A 22325-nucleotide genomic window follows, 5' to 3' on the forward strand; every position below is an offset into this window, starting at 1 on the left:
TTCTTCTTAAGTTTTCCTTCACACTGTATTTGCTTAGATTCTGAGCTCTGGTGTCAGCCTGCCTAAGAGCCATGTACTAACACTTAACTCTATGAGCTAAAGATTAATAGCTTAACCCTTAACCTTGTTAAAGTGACTTAACTTTGCCATTTGTAAGCTTTTGTTTCTTCTAATGATATTAATAGTACTTATCTTATGGTATCAGGCTGAGTAATAAATAAGGGGATGTATATAAAACACCTAGCAAACTTCTTGGAACATAGTAACTGGCTAATAAATATTAGCCACATTCATTGTTAGTCTTAGTTTACTTTGACTGTTATATATGGTACTTTAAAAATCATAAGTTTGCAGTTTTTCTTTGGTGGTAGTTTTACAGATAGATTTAGGGTCATACATTCTGTTACCAAATCAACCAACTTTTAGTTAATACATCCTATGGACCTGGGTGGATTAGCAATTTTACTTGCATGCATATGGAATTTACCCTACTATAGTGATTGAAATAAATGTGGAGGTCTGTTCTCTAACCCGGAAGAATTTCATGAATGGGAAGTCTGGGGCAAAGATGGAGGTTCTATAAGGGCACCAGAGGCACAGGCTTCTGTTTTTTGTTCCCTCAATCTTACTGCCTGGCATCCATTCTCAAGATCTAAGATGGCAGCCAGGGCTCCAGGAATCATGTCTTAATTCTAGCCCAAACTGGAATGAGACAATAGGTGAAAAGATATCCTTTCAGTTGACTTGGTTTCCTTTGAAGGGCTCTTTGGAAAGTCCCATTCATTAATATCTGATTAGGTAGGATTAGTTTCCTGGTTGCAAGGGAATTCAGAATTAAATAGAATTATATTTTTGGCTCGACTCACTAATACTCTAAGTCAATTTGGGAATCTGTTAGTAAAAACAAGGGAGAAAGGATGTAGGGTGGCAGGTATCCATGTCTTTCACAGACCCCAAAGAACCTTCCTCCTCAGAGCAGAAGCAATAGAATCATGTGGTGGGAAGAGTCACCTAGACCAAAATTCTGATGAACATCACTAATAAAGGGACTTCTTTGGGACTTTGTGTTCTAATATTTACATATATGTTTATGAAAACTTTTAACTCACCTCTCCTTGTGCCACCTCACAATGAACCCTATACCTACTCTCATATTTTAATCAATACTTGCTTGAAGTTGGATTTTGAGAAGATATGTTGGTAGCGTTCCACTTTTTGTTAATTACTAGATTGTTTAGTCTTGGTGAGCACTCAAAAAAATTCTCAGATTTGCCCAAATTATACAGCCACAGCTTAGTAAGTAATATATTATTAAGGAATTCAAATGATTCAAAATAAGATTGTAAAGACAGGTTTAAAAAAAATCTAGAAAGAAGAGTATACATTTTCCTGTTGGGTTTTAAATAGTATCTGTTCTCAGTGGTGCAGCATCTTCTTGGCAAGTGTAAGGTCCTGAGTTTGATTCCTGGTTAAAAAAAAAAGTATCTGTTGGCATTTTCATCTACTGGTATTATCTTCTCAGAATGCAGGTTGGGGAAAGTTATTTGGGCAATCCTGTGTGAAACTGCTAGAATTACTGTTGTGGGGAGTGGCACAGCTGCAGCTGAGCTGGAGGCAAGTGAACTTAGGACTAGAGCAAGGTCAGTCCAGCAGGTATCTGGCCTTGGTGTTCCTCCTTGTTAACTACAGCACAGATAGCCTTGAGAATGTTTTGCTTTCAGTGTTCTCAGCAAAACACTGAGACCTACACTTCTGACTCCATCGTATGCTTCTCCTCTTTTTCACTGTGTATAAATAAAGATGCAGACCATGCTGGGTCGTCACTGCCTCTCCATCAGAGAGGTCAGATCCCACTGGTCTCAGCTTTCCTTTTAGTATGTGTCTAGCTTTTTCTTAATCTTCCCTTACCCCCTCTCAGCACCCCACTGGCTGCTTGGGTCACGGCAATTGTAGAACCTTCTTGCCTTCCAGAAAACTCAGAAGCCACTAATTAAGGTGATACTAGAATATAGTGATTGGTGAGGCAGAGAAATTAGACTATTTGACTGGCTATAAATGGAAACATAACCAAAACATTAGGGACACTCGGATTTATAATGTTAGGCTATAAAAGTGATATATGCCCATTAGTGTCTATTTAGAACCAAAAGAAAAAGAATTCTCATATAATCTCTCAGTTGTAACAAATGCTGAACAGTACTTTAATTCTTCCTCTTTTGATATTTTTCCTCTGCAACTTTAAAAAAATATATTCATCATCCACTGCCTATGCAGTTTTAAATCTTAGAATGACCCAAACTGATGAGATGAGTATAGATTAAAGAGGGCAACAGTGTTTAGAATCTTGGTTGCATTTTTCATCCTGCTTGTAATGTTTATTAGGTAACTGACTTCATGGATATTAATCACTTGAACGTCAGTTTCCTCATCTGTAAGATAGGGACCACACTGCAAGCCTTTTCATAAAGTTGTTATGAGAATTAAAGAATGAAATGGTACAGGCAAAGCAGCTACGCAGAGCTGTGCATCACTCAGTAGGTGGTGCCATTATTACTGATGGTATAACTGGCCAGCCTACCCCATGGTCATATAACACCAAGGTCATTTGGGGTGGGTGGGATGAGGCATGTAACAAAAAGTAGCTTTAAAGAGCCACAAGGTCATGTAGCCAGCCCAGGTAAATGCCAGGTATTAATTCTTGGGCAAATTCACGGATGTCACACTTACTCATGCAAGCCACATATATTGAAGGCTTACTGAATGGTAGGTGCTTGGTAAGTTTTGGGTGCTACAGGATGGCACAGTTATGGCGCCATGGCTACCGCTCACTGGCACCACATCCTTGGCCATAGTATTGCTGAACACAAGGCTTTGCTGCTGAGCAGGTTACTTTCCCTTTCACAAATATTTTCTCCCCTCCCAATTCTCAGTGCAAGCTTGGCTGTCCGTGATATTTAAAAACAAAATAAATAAAACAAAACAAAGCAAGGGATATTTGCTTGCCCTTATCCTGGAACAACTGCAAGGAATTACCTTCTTTATCTTATTTTCTCTCTAGCAAACTTGTTTTTCCTCTTAATCTCTTGGTTGGGAGAAAGTACCTTCAGAGAAGTGGTGGGTATCAGTGTTATATTCCTGAGTGCTTTTCTCAGGGTCATCACTGGCTTTCTCATTGCCAAGTCTACGAGCCTCCCCTGGGACCCTGTCCTCATCCCTTCGAAGCACTGTGTGACTTCAGGTATGTTCATCTCTTTGAGTTTTCTGTGATCATGGCTATATTCTGTTCTGTGTTGCCCCGTATGGTAGCCACTGGCCACATCCAGCTCTTGAGCACTTGAAATGTGGCAAGTGTGACCGAGGAACTGAACTTTTAATTTCAATTAATTTAAATTTGCATATGGCCGGTCATTACTACGCTAGCAGTGTGGCTCTCGAGCATTTCCAGCTCTGTCTGGAAACCCTATGCTCCTAGCTTTGATGACACGGCATTCTTTGGGTTCTCTGTTCACTCCTCTCTGTCTCCTCTGCCCACTAAAAATAGCCTTCCCCAAACGCCTGTGCTCAGTGCTTCTCTCTCGTCCCGCAGTCTCCTTCTTACCCAGGGCAAGCAGCCCCTGGGCTCTAATACCGAGCTGTGTGGAAATGACACCCAGCACTCTCTGTAGCCCTCGCTCCTCTTTCTGGATTCAGGCCGCTATCTCCAACCCCAGCCAGGTGGTGTCACTTAAGCATCCTGCAGTCACCTTGGATTTACTGTGACCCTAACTGAAGCCACTATTTCCCTGTCCGCCTAGTCTGTTCCTCCTCCACCTGACTCTGGAAGTGACTGCCATTTTCTTGTCCTCCTTGGAGCCGTTTGTGACGTGCTCCGCCCCTCCGCCTTGTGACTCCTTCTCTAACTGCTGCAGTCTTGGGATTCCTCCTGCAGTCTTCTGCTTTCATTCTCAAAGCCTCTAGCTCTTTTCTTGATTATAAAAGTAGTAAATATTTATGACTGAAAATTCATTGCATTCAGAAAAACGCAAAAAAAAAGAGAAGACTTGCTAAGTCTAACCACCCAGATAATCTTTTATTTTCTTTCTTTTTTCTTTTTTTTGGTGGTGTGTGACTTCCTACCTGTGGCCTCTTGTAACCTGATGTCTGAATTACTGTGGCTGTGAGCAGTCAGTGTCTCTGCACTCTAATCCACTGCTATTTCCCAAGCCATGATTCTCATCATGTCACTCTTCCATCCTGCTCATAAATCTCTAGAGGCACCCAGTTGTCTACTGAATTAAATTTGTCTCCCCGACAGGGTGTTATGCCAAGCCGACTTTGCTTTCCCAGGGTTCAGCAGCACCGATATGGGAGACATTCCTGCCACATCACAGTAAGAAGTGACTGTGAGGGCTGGAAGTCATGCTTGTGAACAGATACCTATTTAGTTTGGCTTAAATTTATTATGCACTACTGTTTCCACTCACTGGAAAACCAAACTCTAAAAATAGTTACCTGGTAGATTGTTGTGGACGGATTTATTGGACTAGATTTCACTTTTTTTTTTTTTTTTTGAGACAGGATCTTACTCTGTAATTCAGACTGGTCTTAACCTCACTATGTAGCCCAGGCTACCTAGCCTGGAACTCACAGTAATCCTCTTCAGCCTCCCTAGTAATGGGATTACAAGCATGTACCACCACACCTGGCAAGATTTTCTATCTTTTTAGAAAAATATGTTCTCCTCCTTTTGGTAACACATAATTGTTGTTTCCGGTTCAATGTGTATTTTATAATTACACAGCATAAAGCCCTATGGGGATAAGTATTTCCTTTCTTATGCCCCCAGAGAGAATTCTTTCCCAGAGCTGAGAAATTCTGACTGTCTTAGCTGAGGAAATACCACTTCTGTTGAGTATTGAGACCCTGCATCAGTGAAAAATGAGCCTGTAACTGTTCTTGAAGCTCTACAGGAAATGGAGTCCTTCATGGGATGAAATGTTCTGGGCAGCCTTAGAATTTGGGGTCTTTCTGGCTGGCTGGATTCGGCTGCTTGGCAAATGCTACCTTGGGGTTGAGCGTCCTGCTGGGTTTGCCCAGCTCCCTCAGCATAAGCATGGCTCTGCTCAGACTGGGGCCTCAGTGGGGTTTTGGAAGATTCACAGGAAAGGAGGGGGGCTTTGTCAGGGTTGGTATGGTGGCTGGAAATTGAATCTTGTGTTCGGCGAGTATGGGTCTAGTCCTTAATGAATTCTGTCCTCAGCTCTGCCTTATTTATCTTTTAGCAGCTCCCTGGCATGTAGTAGGCAATTAATAAATGGTTGCTATTATTAGGATTATGATTATACAGATGTCTCCACAAACATATTCTTTGGCTCTACTTTTCTCATGCTCTAGACTGAGGCTCCCGGCTGTCTGCTGAATGTCATACACATTTGCACCTTTGCCTATGCTGTGGGCTCTGCCAGGCATGTGTTTCCACCCTCCTCTCCTGCTTCCAAAATCCTATTCATACGTTTAGGCCCAGGCAAATGCCTTCTTCTCACATGAAACCTTCTGCCTAGCTGGAGCTGACTGCCTCTTCCTCCATACTCTGCATTCTGTCTGTCTCCCCTCCATAGAAAGCTGTTGGTCCCACCCTGTAATAGCTTCAGTTATTCATGTGTGGCTCTAAATTTCTCTCTTGAATTTGGTGGGGACTGCTTAAGACACATATGATGCTCACCATGGCTGTCCTGCAACCTTGCATATAACATGCATGTCGCGTAGACATCTTTGTGTGATTCAGGCTGTGGTAGAAATTCCAGAGGCATTAGGTCTCTTTTGAAATTCTGGAAGAGCAGAGCAAGAGCCACAGACCTGGCCACATGTTCCAGGGACATGCTTGCTGCAGAACTGTTGGGCTGCAGGCATCTGCCATGGATGGGAAGCATAAGGTACACAGGTGCTTTGTGTGTGGGCAGCAAGTTGCATTCCTTGCTGCATTTTCAGATACCTCTAGAACTCGTGATGAAATTCATAGGAAAAACCGCAATTTATTGTTGTTAAGAAAGACCCACTTTGCCTTTGAGGGCCCTGCAGGCCACACTTTCCTCAAAAAATGAAATAAATGCCAGACTAATTATTTTTCTCCATGTGAAAACTCATTACTCTTGTGAAAGAGAGAGCTATGAAACAGCAGGCCAATGTTCCAGCACCTCAGTTTCCTCATCTGTAAAGTAGAAAGGACAGTAGTACCCCTCCTACAGGGTCTCATGAGAGTTAAATGAGTTTATACATAAAGTGCTCAAAAATAGAGCTTTTATCATTACTATCTACATGCCCAATATACTTGCTACCATTAATACACTGATGAAAATTATCCAAAAAAAAAAATTCTGATGATGTTGCCAGGATCAGAGAGACACAAATCCTCAAGTTTACCTAAGCTACTTTTCACCCTGGAGAGAGATACAAAAAATATTAACTATTCAAACTTTTTTTAAAAACCGTGTCAACTTTATAGCACTTGTGCCTGTCTATTGTTGACATTGCTGTAAGCTGCTGTCCCACCTCTGCCTAATAGCAAATTGGTTCACCTCCACAGTGGACATATATGTTAAAAAAATAAGTGTGAATGGAAAGGAACAAAGACTTACTTCTTAACCCTGCAGTCCTGCAGTTCTGGAGGAGGGCTGAAAATTGCAGTTACATGGTGATCACAAGGCAGTGACATCCACAGGGCTTTTCTTTTTCTCTCTCATCTCAAAGGTATGTGTGTCCAAAGAATCATCTCCTTTAATGATCTTGACATTGTCGCATAATATCCAAGTGCAAAAGTATGACAATACCTCTTGCCCGGGCTGCCAGAAGTAACATGTAGGGACACATCACAGCCGAAAAGAGAGAATGGCCTCTTTATGGTGACTGGCTTGGAATTATAAATATTTTTATTTCTCCCGTAGGAGATGGCTCGTGGAAGAGAGGAGACAAACATGACTTTGAAGCTAAGCAAGCGTACTCATCCCTCCAAACAGTCACTCTACTGAGGACCGTGAAACCTGAGTTTGAGAAGTTTTCCATGGAGGTGAAAAGTTCTGTTGAGAAACAAGGGCTCAATGAGGAGGATTACGTAAGTGCTTGATTATGAACCTGGCCCTTCAGCATCCTGAAAACAGTCTTCTAATGAAATCAGAGGTGACAAAGTGTCCCATTCTGAGCCATTCAAAAATTCTGGGTTCAGGGCTGAATGTCACTGTTGCCTTCTGTGTGTTATTTTCTGGCTAGCTTCCCTGCCTCCCTTCCTCCCTCCCTCATCGCACCTCCATCATTCCTGCCCTTCACTTAGGCTTTTTAAACTCCTGCGGGGCTGAAAATCACCTTTTCTGGGGACTGTAACGCTGAGCAGAATGTCCGTAGACATTCTATCCGTGTCTGTAGACGTCCATTTAGGAGGGGGCTGGGGGAGGGGGTGGTTGCAGCAGTGTCCAAGATTTGCATGCCTCATTTCTCCAAAGCTCGGTGGCAGAAGATATTTTGAGTTTTAGAAGGCTCTTTCTCTTGGCAACTTGTCCTCGCTTCATGGCCAGCATGCTTGTCTGTCTTGTTCCCCCTTCCGCTGTAGGCAGCTTCCTATGTCAGTGGCTCAGGACTTTCCACTCCTGTAGTGCTGTTGCCAGAATGATTTTCTGAGTGGGCTGGAGTCAGAAGCTTCTCTTGGGCCAAGGATTAAACAGGGGAACTCATCTAAAAGACGGCACTGAAGGCAGATGACTGTGCTTTCCTGGCTGCCTTTGTTTGGGCTGCCTCTGGCACCCTATGATGGCAAATTCTTTCTCTCAAGGCAGGGACCCACTTGGGCTTACTGAGGAGGTGTGCTGGGTTTGAAAGCTGTTCACTCTATACTGTCCTCCAAAAACAAACAAACAAACGTATTAATGATAGGGAAATGGCGTGAATTGCCCCTGCCCAAGTCTGAGTGACCCAACCTTACAAGAGATGGTCGTTTCCAAACAGGACCACTCTTAAAGTCTTTGAAGTGTGCTGGGTCAGCCTCACAGAGACCTACATTCAGAGCCTGTATATAGCACCTTTTATCTGTGTGATTTTTGCACACCTTACTCAGTCTGCCTGATTTAAATGACTCCTATCTTTTGGGAAGATTATGGATCATTTATTTGATGGTATTTTGTATTATTCCTGTCAAAAAGTTAGAACTTGATAAATGACCCTCTGTTGTACAGCTATTATAAGATTATACTTATCTTTGCAGGAATTTTCTATCAAAAACATACAAAGGGTCTTATAAACATAATCATTAATATTTTAAATGCTTCATATATATAGTATACATGCTCCATTTAAAATACCTTTTGTCTTTCTAAGTAGTGTTGTCCAGTAAGTGAGCCACAAACGTGAACCACATGTATAATTTAAAATTTTATAGTACACATGTTAAAAAAGGGAAAAAAAAACAGGTGAAATTGATTTTAATACTATATTTAAAGTGAATATCATTTTAACATTTAATCAATATAAAAATTATTAGACTTGCTATTCCTTTTATTTTATAAAGTCTCTGAAATTCAGACTGTATTGTTGTATTTGACATTCACAGCAAATTAAGCCCCTGTCCAAATACTAAGTAATTACATGTGATTTGTTGCTAGTGTATTGGACAGTGCGTTTTGAATTACGAAAGAAGGATTTCTTTAGTGAAGCCCAGATTTAAGGAAACCTGTGATAATGTCGCCACCATCTACACCCTTTGCCACAGGAGCATGAAAAGCACAGAAAGCAGAGAGCTTCCTTCACTAATGCTACCAAAGATGGACTGTGCCAATGTTGAAAATATCAGTTTTACATATGGCTCTGTATATTACCTTACTCTGTTAGGTTCACACTAAATTTATGATTAAAAAAACTCTGTAATGCTGTCATTTTGTCTGGTTTTCTCCTTGAGGTTGTTGAAGTTCAGTTATTTCAGCATGCATTGTCCAACATAATGAGATTCATTGGGCAAAAGCTGGCATCCCAACACACTGCCAGGTCATTCTTCTCAGTCTGCAGTTACTCCGTGTTCACAATATTAAATCTTATTTTAGTGTTGATCTAAACAAAAAAACCTCTCTGTGTAGGCATACCTACTATCAAGACCCCTAATACATTCCAACCAAACACTACAGTTCAGAGATTATTTGCAGCTGTGGATCATAGCACTGCTTCTTCCTGTTGGTAGGACTATTAAAACTGAACTTTATCAACCAATCCATCCATCCATCCATCCATCCATCCATCCATCCATCCATCCATCCATCCCTTGAAATAGAAGTTTGGGCTCAACTTATTCCAGTTTTGAGAGATGTGTCTATTTTTTGAATTTATAAGTGGTTAGTTGAGCTCTTTTGAGTACCACTCGCAGATCTCATCAGGTTAGTTTGGACAGGTAGTCATGGTGAGTTCTGGGAGAGAGAAATGGGAGTTAAAGAGTCAGGAATCGAGGCCCACATGGATGCTAGACCTTGATTTAGTTTAGTGGGAGATGCTTCACAAAAGTCTATGGGCTTTATTTGGGGCTCAGTTCTTTTTCTGGTCTTTTTAATATTCATGAGTTGTTCTGTGTGCTTGCTTTGGATTTCAGTTTGCAGTGCCCATCATGAGCCCTTCCATTTCTTCCCTCTTTCTCACTCATGAGCAGTAACTTTGGTGGACTCTTATCAGTTCTAAAATATACACTGCATTTTCTAAACAGTCATATTACATATACATAGTGACTGTTTTGTTTCTTTCTAATTCTTTTACTTTTAACTGCTTAATTAAATATGTATGCAATTAAATATAATTGTGAAAAGTATTCAATTAAAATTAAGCATAAAAAATTAAATTAAAAAACTTAATGGCACTGGCAAGGATCCCAATATGGTACTGAATTTAAGCAGTGATAGTGTTTATCTTAACTTTAAAATGAACATGTAACAGATTTCATATTGTTTGTACTACTGCTTAAGCATGATGTTACCTGGGGGGTTTTTGAGAGAGTTTAGTAGATTGTAGAAATTCTCTTTTATTTTTGGTTGTTGAATTTTTTTTCAGAATCACAATTTTTATTAGGATAAGTGAAACAAAGATAGTACAAGTACTAAGGATTCTATAATGTAGAGTAACAAAAAGCCTTGGACATAGGCTTTTGCTTTAAGCATCGTAAATTGTACAGTAGCTTTTATTCTATTTTATATATATTAGTATCACATTCATATTAGTACGTTGCTGGCATCTCTGGGAAGGTTAAATTTAAAAATTGCAAAAATTTTAAATTTAAAAATGTTTATGGGCTAAAGTATTGGAAGGATGGAGTGGCAATGTTTTTTTTAATAGAATTAATATTCTATAATTTGGTTACTGAATTTTGATGGATTGATGCAATTTTGCTTCTGTGAAATTCATCTCCTTTTCTCTCCATCCCTGGCCTTCTCACTCTGTTAAAATTGACTGCTTAATTGGAATCATTGAAGACTTACATGCAGTTTTAAGATACTGTACAGAGATCTCCCTGTGTATATTGCCTGATTTTGGCAGTGGTAACATTCTGAAAAATTATGTGTAAGATTCAGTCAGGATATTGATCATGATGCGATGCACTAATTGCACTCACATCCAGATTTCTCTCTCTCTGTCTCTGAAGTTCTATGTAGTTTTATCACCTGTGTAGATTTGGGTGTTTGAATTTTATCAAGTGCCTTTTAAAAAACATCTGTTGTAAGAATCTAATTCTTTGTTCTGTAATAAGGTTAAAACATGGTTAATTGCATTACTAGATTTTTCTTTTTCTTTTTTTTTTTTTTTTTGGTTTTTCTCCGGTACTGGGAACCGAACTCATAACCTTGCGCTTGCCAGGCAGGCGCTTTTGCCACTGAGCTAAATCCCCAGCACCAAGATTTTTCTAATTTTAACCACCTCTGCATTTTTAGAATAACTCCCATCTCTCTCCTGCAAAACTTTGAGCTTCTTTCACAGTTCATATTTTTGAGAATTTTATTATTATTAAACATATACCTGTTTGCTTAAGTGGAGCTTTTCAAGTTTGGTTAGCTCAAAGGCCACTTGGTGGCCTGTAAATTCTCTGTTTTGGATTGAATTTGCACTCCTGCATTACTAAACTATGGTTGGACGGTGCAAGTGTGTGGTACGATAGAAAACAGAATTGCTCAGGATTAGGCTATCATTAGGGCTGTAAGTGTTGGATGTGCTGTTGTTGTGCAGTTGTTAGAACACGTACCTTGTCATGTGGTGGTGTGGCCAAGAAGTCTAAGGTGGTGGATTTAGAACAGGTACCATACGACAGTGTCTCCACCATACATATCCCTTCAGGTAATATAATGTTTTAAAACATTTGTTCTCTTCCTTGTGAACTGAGTGAAGCCCATCTCATTCTGATACATTCTGCTTCAGTAGGGCCCAGTGGCCGCCATTGGAGCAGTATCATCTAGGGTTAAACATGCAGGCTTGCAGCTTCATAGACCTGGTTCTGCCCCTTACTGAGTAACCCTAATCTTGGACATATTTCTGAAACTCTGCCTTAGTTTACTGACTGTAAAATGATGATAGTAAATTTTTAACTGATCAAGTTGCTGAAAGAACTCAAGAACTGAATATAAGTAGTATTTAACCCAAGCCAGGTACTTAGTATTCATTCGGAAGTAGTTGTTATTTCTTTTACTTTCATTCTTTGCACTCCAGGTGAATAAGTATGGTGCACCTACCCATATTATTCCTTGTGATCCTTCAGGTCTTCATCAGATACTACTGCCTCTTGAGAATTTTTCTTGACAGCCAGGCTATCACACTTCACTCTGCTCTTTTCTCTTGGAATGCATGTCTCAGATATAATCACACATCTATGTGTGGGATTTTGTATGTAACTTCGGTTGTTCCCAAACTGTGAGAATAGGATCCATACCCATTTGTGCATACTCTTGTGTTGCCTTACTGTATGCTTAGCACATAGGAGGCAGCCAGTAGAAGTAACTATTATTACAAATTGAGCGTCCTTAACTGGAAGATCTGAAAGGTGAAATTCTCCAAAGTCCTAAGTATTTTGAGCACTGACATAATACCACAAGTGGAAAATTTCATACCTGACTTCATGTAGAGGGTTGTAGTCCAAAATGCAGGTACATTAAAATATATGAAATTACTTTAGGCTATGTGTGTAAGATATATATGAAACATGAGTGAATTTTGTGTTTAGATTTGGGTCCCATTCCTAGGGTATCATTATGTATATATTAAAATCCAAAACAAAAACATAAACAACAAACAAACCCCCAAACCCCTTCAAATATCAAATATTTCTGGTCCTAAATAGTCCTAATTAGGGACAGCTGACCTATATTGTGTTAGTTTTCTTACTAGTGAATCAGAAGGACATGAAGTTGAACCCCCTTCTCATGCGCTGGTGGAAATGGAGGCTCAAGGAGGTAAAATGCCTTCTCAAATGTGACCAGTGTGCTGTAGTTAGTACAACAATGTTGGCTGCAACCTTAGGTACACAAAACCAGGTGTTCAGTTTCACTTACACTGTGGGAGATATGTTGAGGGGTTAGTATCAGGGTTCTAAAGACTATCTGGGGGTCCTCAGAAACCTAAAGTGAGAAATAAAACTCCACGGGAGAGGCCCTCTGGGTGTGATCCATTTTGCTAAGGGCCCTCCTGGTCTTCTCTGGTGTTTTTATTGGGTTGCCTACGTATGTAGTGGCTGCCACTCAAGGGCATCTTAGTAGAGGTACTTGGCTTTTGCCACACAAGTGGCTCCAATTCCAGAGCACTGGTATTTGGTTTTAGAATACACGGCATAGTAGCCAAGCCAAGATTAGTTGCATTGCCTAGCTCCTGGGCCACTGACTTTCTTTTTCCACTACATCAGTCTGACCCTTTGAACAACAGTGTGCCCAATAAGGAGGCAAACCCATGACCCGAAGATTAAGTGTCTCAGGCACTATGAGTGAGCCTGGCAAGTACCACAGGCTAAAGTATTTCCTTCCTTTCCTCACACCCACCTGCCCAAATACACTTTAACGTATCAGTTTCTCTTTACTCTCACACGCTTGACAAAGTCCGACCAAGACTCTGTGTCCTCTTCATCTGCAGTGACCAGTGGTCCCTGTTGTTCCCGCTGAGGTATAAGCCATCACTTACTTGCCAACAGATGCTGTCTATTGAGTGCTGCAGGGTCATGGCTGTGAACCTGACCCTAGACAATGAGTGATCCCGCTGAGGGTGGGATCATCAGCCCCTCAAAATTCTTAAACAGACGTATAATAGGTACCCAAAGCCAATGAGCTCCAGGATCACAAGTATAAACCACTTTGACACACTGGTAACACTCACAGAAGCCTGGGCAGTTTAGCTTGCAGCAGCCAGTTGTGGGGTATGTGGGAAAACATACACGTTCCTAGGGAAATGAAATCCTGGGAAATGGGTTCACTGACTTCTTCTGTAATAGGAGGCTCCTTTCAAATTCATACAAATTTGTATAAGCTCTTTAAATGGATCAGTATTTCTTTCTTTCTTTCTTTCTTTCTTTCTTTCTTTCTTTCTTTCTTTCTTTTTTTTTTTTTTTGGACTGGGAATCAAACTCAGGACCTTGTGCTTGCTGAGCAAGGCTCTGTGCCGCTGAGCTATATCCCCGGCCCCTAGATCAGTATTTCTTGACGTAGGTTACATTAACTTTTTATAATTATGCACAGTTTTGTATATACACATGTACTCATGTGGGGAGGTGTCAATATTTCTCATCTTATCCTTTATGAGATCAGTGAGACAGAAAGCTGAGAACCAGTGAACTAGATGATGGCAGATCAGCATAGCATTTGTACAGTTTTTTGTTCTGAGCTCTGTTTGATTACGAGGGAGGGACACTAACTACATTGTGGATGGAGGTTTGTGTAGAACAGTCACTCCCCTGGAAGAAGATGAAGAAACACCTGTGTGCTCAACTACTACATAATCTTACATCCACAAACTATTAATTTTGTTTCTGAGATGAAAGATTCATTCATTCATTTTGGAGTAGGGAGTCAGTCCAGTCTTTCCAATTCCCAGCCTTCTCACATTATGTGTTTAAAAGGCAGACTTAAATTTGTCCCTGAAACTATTTCTCAAGTTAGAGCCAATGTTGGATACCCTGTTTCTCCTCTGGCAGCCTCTCTGGCTTCTGCTTCCTATAAATTTCACTCCTGGCCTTGATCCATCCTCCCTATTGTGTTTGGCACGTGTGAAACCCATTCACTGACGGGTCCTTTAACAGTTGGCTCTGCCTTTGGGTGAAGCTCAACTTCTTTCCCTGTTGTTGTTGTTGTTTAAATAAAAACAATATTTGATTTTCCAGATGCAAAGGGTTCAGTACAATAAGTGGAAGAAAAAGTTCCACACTGAATTAAAAGTCAAATTCATAGTGCCTAAGAGTTATAGACAGATGTAAATCCTCCCCTGTTCTGTTCTTCTCTACTTCTGACTTTTGGTCCTTACAGACAATAATCATTAATATGTGTTTACCTTTTTCTGCAATTCCCCTCCATATTTATAAAATAGCTTATTATTTACATTACCTCTTTTTATAAAGAAAATGTTGATATTTTCTTTTTGTTTCCTAAAATGGGAAATGATTTGTCTTTTATGCACTCTTCTCTGCCAATAGTTTCTTTTCCTCCTATAATATCTATATTTTAGGACAATTCCTCATTAAAGAGATATTCACAAAATAAAATATGAGGAAAAGCAAAAAACAATGTTAAGGACTTTTGTTATTTTAGCCATGTAAGTATTTATATCAGAATCACACAGTGTTCTATGGTTCATGTGTGTTTCCTGCGATGCTTTTTGCTTTCTTTAGTGCTAATAACTGTATCAATTTCTTATTTGATTGCATGTCATTCTCAATTTCTCAAAGTTTTTAGATAGTATTAGTATTTCAACCCTTTGTCTCTCTGCTTTGGTTTAGAATAATTTCTTCTTTCAGTATTAACCTAGAAATGTCCTTTAGTTTTCTTCTGTACTTTACACCCTTTTTCTCAGACACCAGGTCTCCTCTCTTGAATTTCACCTTGGTTTGAAAATAGAAAGAAGGCATGAGTAGAAAAATCTTTTGAGAATTTGTATATCAGAAAATTTTTCTTTTATTCTGATATTCAACTGGCAACTTAGCTGGGTATAAAATTATACTTTGAAGATGATTTCCCTTAAAAATTTGATGATATTGTAGCTTTTCATTATTATTAGCATCACTCTCATTCTTTACATTTCAATGTTACTTTCCTTTTCTCTATCTTTAGAAGCTTCTGGTATTTTTTCTGTCTTATTCATTGCATCAGTCATGATCTATTCAGGAAAATAGCACCAATGCCAGGTAATTCAACAGAAGAAACTTAACAGGAGGAGCTAACATTAAAGTGTAGGGAGAGCTGAGATGCCAAATGGAAGAGTAAGGCAAGTCAAAAGGTAGGCAACAGCAAAAATCACCAACAATCTTAAATCAGGAGGACCAGCCCTGAGACTTTTACAAGCACTCAAAAGTTAGTGATGCCCATGAGGTTAGGATCATAGAGTAAATACAGTCTTAGGATCATAGAGTAAATACAGTCTCTACCCAAAGTAGAAATAGAGGGGAGAAATATCCAGGCTCTCCTCTTCTGGCTGTATTCTCCCACCTATGCCTTTTGTTGGCTGCACCAGCAAGAAGTCAGCTGGTGGCCTAGAGGAGTCATCGTCCTCTGATATAGAGCAGCGCAAAGCCGGGGATAGGAAGAGTAGAGCAAGTAATGGCCAGGAACGAACTGGAGACCAAACAGGTAGGCAACTGGCTGATAGGTGATCTGAAATTTCATGGTGATGTTTCTTGATGTGGGTATTTTTTAAGCCTTTGCACTGAATACTTTGTTCACTCTTTCTGAAACTTTTACAATTAGATGTTACTTTCTTTAGTCTATCCCCTTATTTTCTCTCTTATTTCCAATTTTGTCTTTGTTTTTTAAACTTTCTGTGAAATTAATTCAACTCTATCTCCCAACTTGTCTATTTAATTTTAATTTATATTATCTTTTTTTTATTTCGCAGAGTTTTTTCTTGTTCTCTGAGTGCCTACTTCTATTTATTTATTTTTTTTAAAAGAGCACTGTTACCTTGTGTCTTGGGTACAAAAGTTTTCTCATTTTAACTTAACAAAAATTGAGATATTATTTTATAATTTATAGGCTGTCATAATTTAAGTGGAATTAAGGTGGAATGTTTCTATCTGTGGACGTACAACAAAGTTGCTGGTATTTTACATTGGTTGACATAAAATTGTTCTCTCACTCCTCTTCCTCTTCTTTCTTTTCCTCCTCTTCCTTCTTCTCTTCCTCATCCTTCTCCTGCTTCACTTCATCTTTTTCCTTTTCTTCTACTTCCAGTATCACTCATTTCTTTCAAGTTCATCTATTCCTATTAAAATGTAGCCCTCCGTCTTTCATATTGGAAGATTTTCTTAACATTTTGGTCATCTAGGGTAGTCTTTCTGAATTTAGCAGCTCTATGCATTTGGGTGGAACTTGTCAAGTCGTACTTTATGGTAGGAAACTAAGGTGGCAAGTCAGCCTTTCTCAGATGATGATACCAAATACAAAACTATTTGAAGGCTGTTTCTTTTAGGCTAGTCAGTTCACTAAAGAATTCTCCACTGCACCCTTCCTTGTCAAAGGTCATACGGCTGTGCCACACTCTGGAAGCCCAGGGAAGGGGAGCCTTCCCTTCAGGATTACCTCTTACACCTCATTTTCAATTTCTTCTTTCACCCAGTCTCCATCAGTGCTGGCCACTCTACTGTTCAGATCTTCTCTGCTTCTGCAGCTTCAGTCAATCACATTCCTGTCTTCTGCCTGGATGGGAGGGGCAGATTCTTTGAACAAGGTTGGGGAGTGGTCTGGCTTTTTAAGAATTCCTTATGCAGACTTCCAACTAATCTTGCTATTTTCCACCCTGTTGCATTCCCACTTCTGGAAGGAGCTAGTGCCTCAAGTTGTAGAGCCTCTGACCTGGAGTGGCCCTGCTTCTTCTGGAGTCCCACTGCCACCTCCCTGTGCACTCTTCGGTTTTGGATCCTCAGGTCTATTGAATTAGTCCTCTTTCCCACTTCTAGATCCTTGCTCTAGATCTACTGTTTTCTTGCTGTACTCTTCAGACTTGTAAATTTACAACTTTAAAAATTCATTTATTATTTCAGTGGAGTGGGGAGTTTGGAGGATTATGTGTTTAAAAAGCTGTGATTTACCAGAAGTCTCTTCTGGATTGTTGAATCTCAATACCATGCAGGTAGGTATTCAAGGATGGGGGCGTCATCTTTTTTTTGGGAGGTAAAAGGAGAGGAGAATAATCTCATTATAGTCAAAACAAGGAGGAGAGCAAAAGAAAGGAGAGGAGCATACTTCTTTTCATGCAAAGTTCTCCAATTCCTTTAGAACTTTGCATTTGGTTGCTGTGTCCTTTTAATGGTTATTTTTTCTTGATTCATTAGTACAGTACTTTTTTCTCTCAACCTCACAGACATGCCTGCCTTATGTAGCTCTTTGAAAGCAAGTGTACACAACCAACATGTGTTAATGATAGTTCGTACAAAAATAGTCCTTATGGACTCTCTATAAGTCCATCATATTGATATATAAAAATGAAAGTTTATTTTACTTTATGTCCAGAGTTGTTTCTTCTAATGTAGCTCTTATGTTGGCTTCATTAAAAACTATTCTTTTGTACCTGTCTGAAAATATCAACTAAGAACCCTGTTGCCTGTGTAAGCAAAATTTTGGGTTTTAGAGTTGATATTTTTTTATTTTTGTTTTTTTTTTTTTGGTACCGGGAATCAAACTCAGGACCTTCTGCTTGCCAGGCAGGCGCTTATGCCACTGAGCTATATCCCCAGCCCTAAGAAGTGAGGCTGACTCAATTTTAAGGTTAAAATGGATATGTACATATAAATAATTGGAGATGTTTGTGTCCTGACAGGTTATTTGTAACTTATCACAATGCAGTGCTAATAATTTTAAGGCCTTTCTAGGTTCAGTTAGGTTTACTTTTTAATTGTAGCATACTTTAGAAAACAAATTAAAAATAGTGGAGGGCACAAACTTTCTAAGAGGACTTTAATAGGGGCCCAGTTTCTTTCCAGTGTACCTTGGGGAGCAGAGACCATCTCCTCTGAAGTGGATCCACCCTTCCCTAATCTCCAGGGTGACAGACAGCATAATTTTTCAGTGCCCAGGGAGAGAAGACAGAGTTCCTGACTGTGGGCTATCAGAGCAGATTTGGGTCAAAAAAGTCCTTGAGAAAAATACCAGCTTTTCTTCAACTCCAAAATGGTCACCGTTCTCTGGTGTGTTCCTGAACATGCAAATCCCACTGTTGTGTACACAGATTAAGTAACTGCAGTGTTCTGTGTCCAAATTTGCAGTTTGTCCTTTGGCTTTCTAGGGCTTTCTCTGTTGTACAACCAGAAATTTGGACTACTATCTCTAGAGGCCTTGCCATCCCAAGGACTCTGTTAATACAAACAAAAGAATAAGAGGTTGAATTTGTCATTATTTGGGAATGAAATTTGTCATTTACTGAAAAATCATAGTGTCATAAGCATAACACATGCACACAATTTTAGAAGAATTTTTATGCTAGAATGTCTGCTGTTTACAACATCAGCAAATTCTCTTGAAAATTTTCACTATTCTAGCTATAAAATACAAAGCACCATCTTTTCTTCAACTCCAAACTGTTCACCATTCTCTGGTGTGTAACTGAACATGCAGACCCCACTGTTGTATACACAAATTAAGTAATTGCAATGTTCTGCATCCAATTTGCATTTGAAAAGATGCAGCTACAAATGTAGTTTTGCAAACGTGGAATTAGAGCCTAGTTTTAGTGAGTAGATTAGGATTTCTCCAATTAATTTCAGGGATGGCTATTTGGGGTTTTGTTTTAGTTAAGAGAATGTGTAGTACCTACTTTTTAAAAAATGAAATAATGCTGCAATCTTAGCACTTTGGCTTTCAAATCCAGTTTCATACTTCTTAATGCAACCTCTGTTCTTGACTTGGGGTAGAATTTGGTAAATGCTGTTTTTATTTCTAACTAGGTATTCTGAGGAAGGAGTGATTTTATAACCTGGAATATTTGCTCTTTTGAGGTTAGCCGGCCACCCATAGCTTGTTTTTTCTCCTTATTTAAAAGCTGAAAATTTAACTAATTAAACAAATATTCTGGCACTGTCTGATGCACAGCAGTATTGTCAGGGAGGTGGGCAGTATACTGGGCATTCCCTCAACCCTAGGCCTCTTCTGGCTCTCAAAAATGAGATGCCAGTGAGCATGCAGTTTATCAGTCAAGGTATTGGAACAGAGACAGGGCTTAACAAGTGATTGTTTAAAGAAGCCAGACCTTACATTTTGGAAAGTCCAAGATGTTGAAAAAAGCATTCTAGGTCATGGGGAAAAACTCAGCCATAAAGCCACTGAAACCAATTTGTATTTTGACACTCATTTTTCACAGACGCTATGTGGGAGATGTCATTAGCTGAAAAGCTATCAGAGCATCAATAAAATATTGGCTAGACATTTCACCCCCTTTTGTCTCCTATAACATAACTTAATTAGAACTGTGTACTCTTACTGGAAATTTAAGAAGTTAGCTACCCACTTGAATTAATGAAAGAAAAAATATGACCAATTTCAAGCTATTTCTGCCCACTTTAGTGATATGGTACACAAACAAGCTTTCTGCTAGAGCTTCATCAGAATAGGAGGGGGCTTCCTCCTTCCCTCCTTTGCTCTCACCCCCAAAGCTAATCAGGGAGTAATTTATCCAAATGAAAAGGCCCTCTCGGGCACTGGAGGGCTTAACAAATTGTATTTGCGAGAATAATAGCAAACTACAAGTTGGCTTTTAACAATAGAAAAATCATGAGTCCACATGCAGACATATTAATAAGAGTAGTTTTATCAGGAAAATGTAATCAGGCAGATGGAGGCACTGCAAGGGGTTCTCTAGCTAAAGGAATATCGGTTAGCTATTGAAACATATTTATATAAAATACTTTGCAATCTTAAAAAAAATCCCATATCACTTTCAGTTTTTTGAGATAAAGGGGGAAATTGCTTTAAATTGTCTAGCCCTGTAACTTTTAAGTAGCTTCAGTTATGCTAAATTAGAGTGCTTGTAGATTTTAGGAATGCCCTGATTAAAGTGTTGTTTGATTATAAATAAGCATCTGCTTGTTTGTTATTGTCACATATTGGTAGGTGTGGATTGATTAATTACAAAAAATGCTGTTGCATTGGTATAATGTGAAAACGCTCAGCAAAGAATCATGGCACCTATGCAAAAGAATTTTTCTAAGCAATAAACTTAATTTTGTCCTTCAAAAGGACACTTTGTTGTCATTATGTGTAGTGATGTAATTAATTTGAGTTAGAAAGAAATTTTTGGTAATGGTGACGACGTACTCAAGTATGCATGACTAAAATGGCAATGCAGTATGAAAATATGTTTTATAATTGAAAGGCTAAGATATTGTTCTTCTTTTATTGTCACTGTGTGGAGTATGACAGCTCCGATCCTCTCTTAGTCCTTCCAGTGCCTCTGTGCATCTCATGTCTCAGCATCCTTTTCTCCTTACTTAATGAGGAACTCATTTAGACAAAGATATGAGAGTGTAGTAGATTAGCTTTACCAAGACATTGAATTTAAAGGAAGAAACTTGAAATAAAAAGTTTACAATAAATGAATCTGGAGGTGGTATATTGGTCAAGCAGAGAACATGAGTGTCCTTTAAATGCCAGGATTTTCTCTTCCTAAAGAGAGCTCTGTGTATTTATGTCTAGTCAGATCCCTCAACGGCTAGAGCAGTATTGTGCTTTCAGAGCTTGAACTCTGTTACATGCAAATTTGCATTTAACTCATAGAGCAGCAGCAAATTAACTATGCATTTCCAATCATTTGTTAGGAACTAGTAGTCAGCCTTCCAGTTTGGAAGAAGAGAAGCATCCCTGGCCACTAACAGAGGACTCTGGTGTTGGATGCTGATAGAAGCTACATGATTTTAAAGTCTTAGGGCAGAGTTCTGGTTCATCGGCGCAGCCATTGATGTTGATATGCATGTGGGTGGATGCGGTTGAGGAGTCCAAGGTAGTGGTTCAGTGAATACTAACTGATAGGAATTAAAACAGTTGATGACCCCAGGGCATCCCACCTGTGTGTCACAGACTGTAATCCATTAAATGGAGAAAACCACACTGAGTTGCTCTAGGAAGTTAGGAAAAGTGATTGTAAAGGGGTTTCATGAGTTTAACTTTGTTAAGTGGTAATATCCTCCCCTCCCCAAATAGTTCCAGCCTCGGACAGCAGAACATCTGTCCTCAAGGTCCCTTGAGAAGTGTATGGTAGTTTTTTTTAAAATTTTTATTTTAGAAAGAGTAGTACATGAGACACAAGCAAACAAAAAAATGGAACAGTAGCAGCATACCTGTATCACGAACATAAACAAATCAAAGCAAGAACATTCAAAGTGATACAAGGTCTTAAGACAAATTAATACAAATCAACAGTGGTTGTTACGTTGCATATTGCTATCCTCAACTACATTGCTCAGATTATCAAATGTAAGAATGAAAGATTGCTCAAACCATTAAAGAGAATAAGAAAATAATTCTTCGGTAAAACATTAGAGATAATACAGAGTTTCAGTAGACAAGATCGTAGGAGTTCACCATTGTAATTCCAGTGCCTTTCGTTACCTTCAAATCAGTTGCTCAGACCACCAGATACAGCATGCAAAGTTGATCAGAACATAAAAAATTGTGAGCATTAATTGTTCATTTCAACACACCATCAAACAACAACAATACAGTCATTGCAGCTATTCATGTATATATTTATGTTTTGCCTTACTTCTTTTTTTTTCTTCTTTCCCTCATCCCAGTTGTTCCTTCCTTTGAGCAATTTCTTTCCCTTTACTATCATCTATTGTACATTTTGAGTTTTACCTAGTCTTTCAAGTTCCTACACTAAGGAGACAATGTGATGTTTACATATGTGGGTCCGATTTATTTCACTTATGAGTATGGTCTCTAGTTGCATCCATTTACCTACAAAAGCCTCAAGTTTATCTTTTTTAATAGCTGAGTAATATTCCACTGTATAAAAATACAACTTTTTTATTCATTTCTCAGTGTATGGGCATTTGGGTTGTTTCCAAGAGTTAGCTATAACAAATTGTGCTGCTATAAACATGGGTGCATGTATATCGCTGTGGTATGATGTCTTTAATTCTTCTGGGAAAATACCCAGAAGGGGAA

At 39.2% G+C, this 22325-nt stretch overlaps 1 protein-coding gene across 2 annotated transcripts in view; it reads left to right on the plus strand.

Moving 5' to 3' along the window:
• Npr3 (natriuretic peptide receptor 3) overlaps positions 1 to 22325 on the plus strand; it is a 67950-nt gene that overhangs the window by 15661 nt on the left and 29964 nt on the right. For both annotated transcript variants that reach the window (XM_005386161.2, XM_005386162.2), the window contains exon 3: positions 6921 to 7087. In XM_005386161.2, the coding sequence (XP_005386218.1) occupies positions 6921 to 7087 (167 nt within the window). The remainder of the gene's footprint in view (positions 1 to 6920; positions 7088 to 22325) is intronic.

The sequence above is a fragment of the Chinchilla lanigera genome, unplaced genomic scaffold (genome assembly GCF_000276665.1).
Source record: "Chinchilla lanigera isolate Chin_1 unplaced genomic scaffold, ChiLan1.0 scaffold00025, whole genome shotgun sequence".
Classification (NCBI taxonomy): domain Eukaryota; kingdom Metazoa; phylum Chordata; class Mammalia; order Rodentia; family Chinchillidae; genus Chinchilla; species Chinchilla lanigera.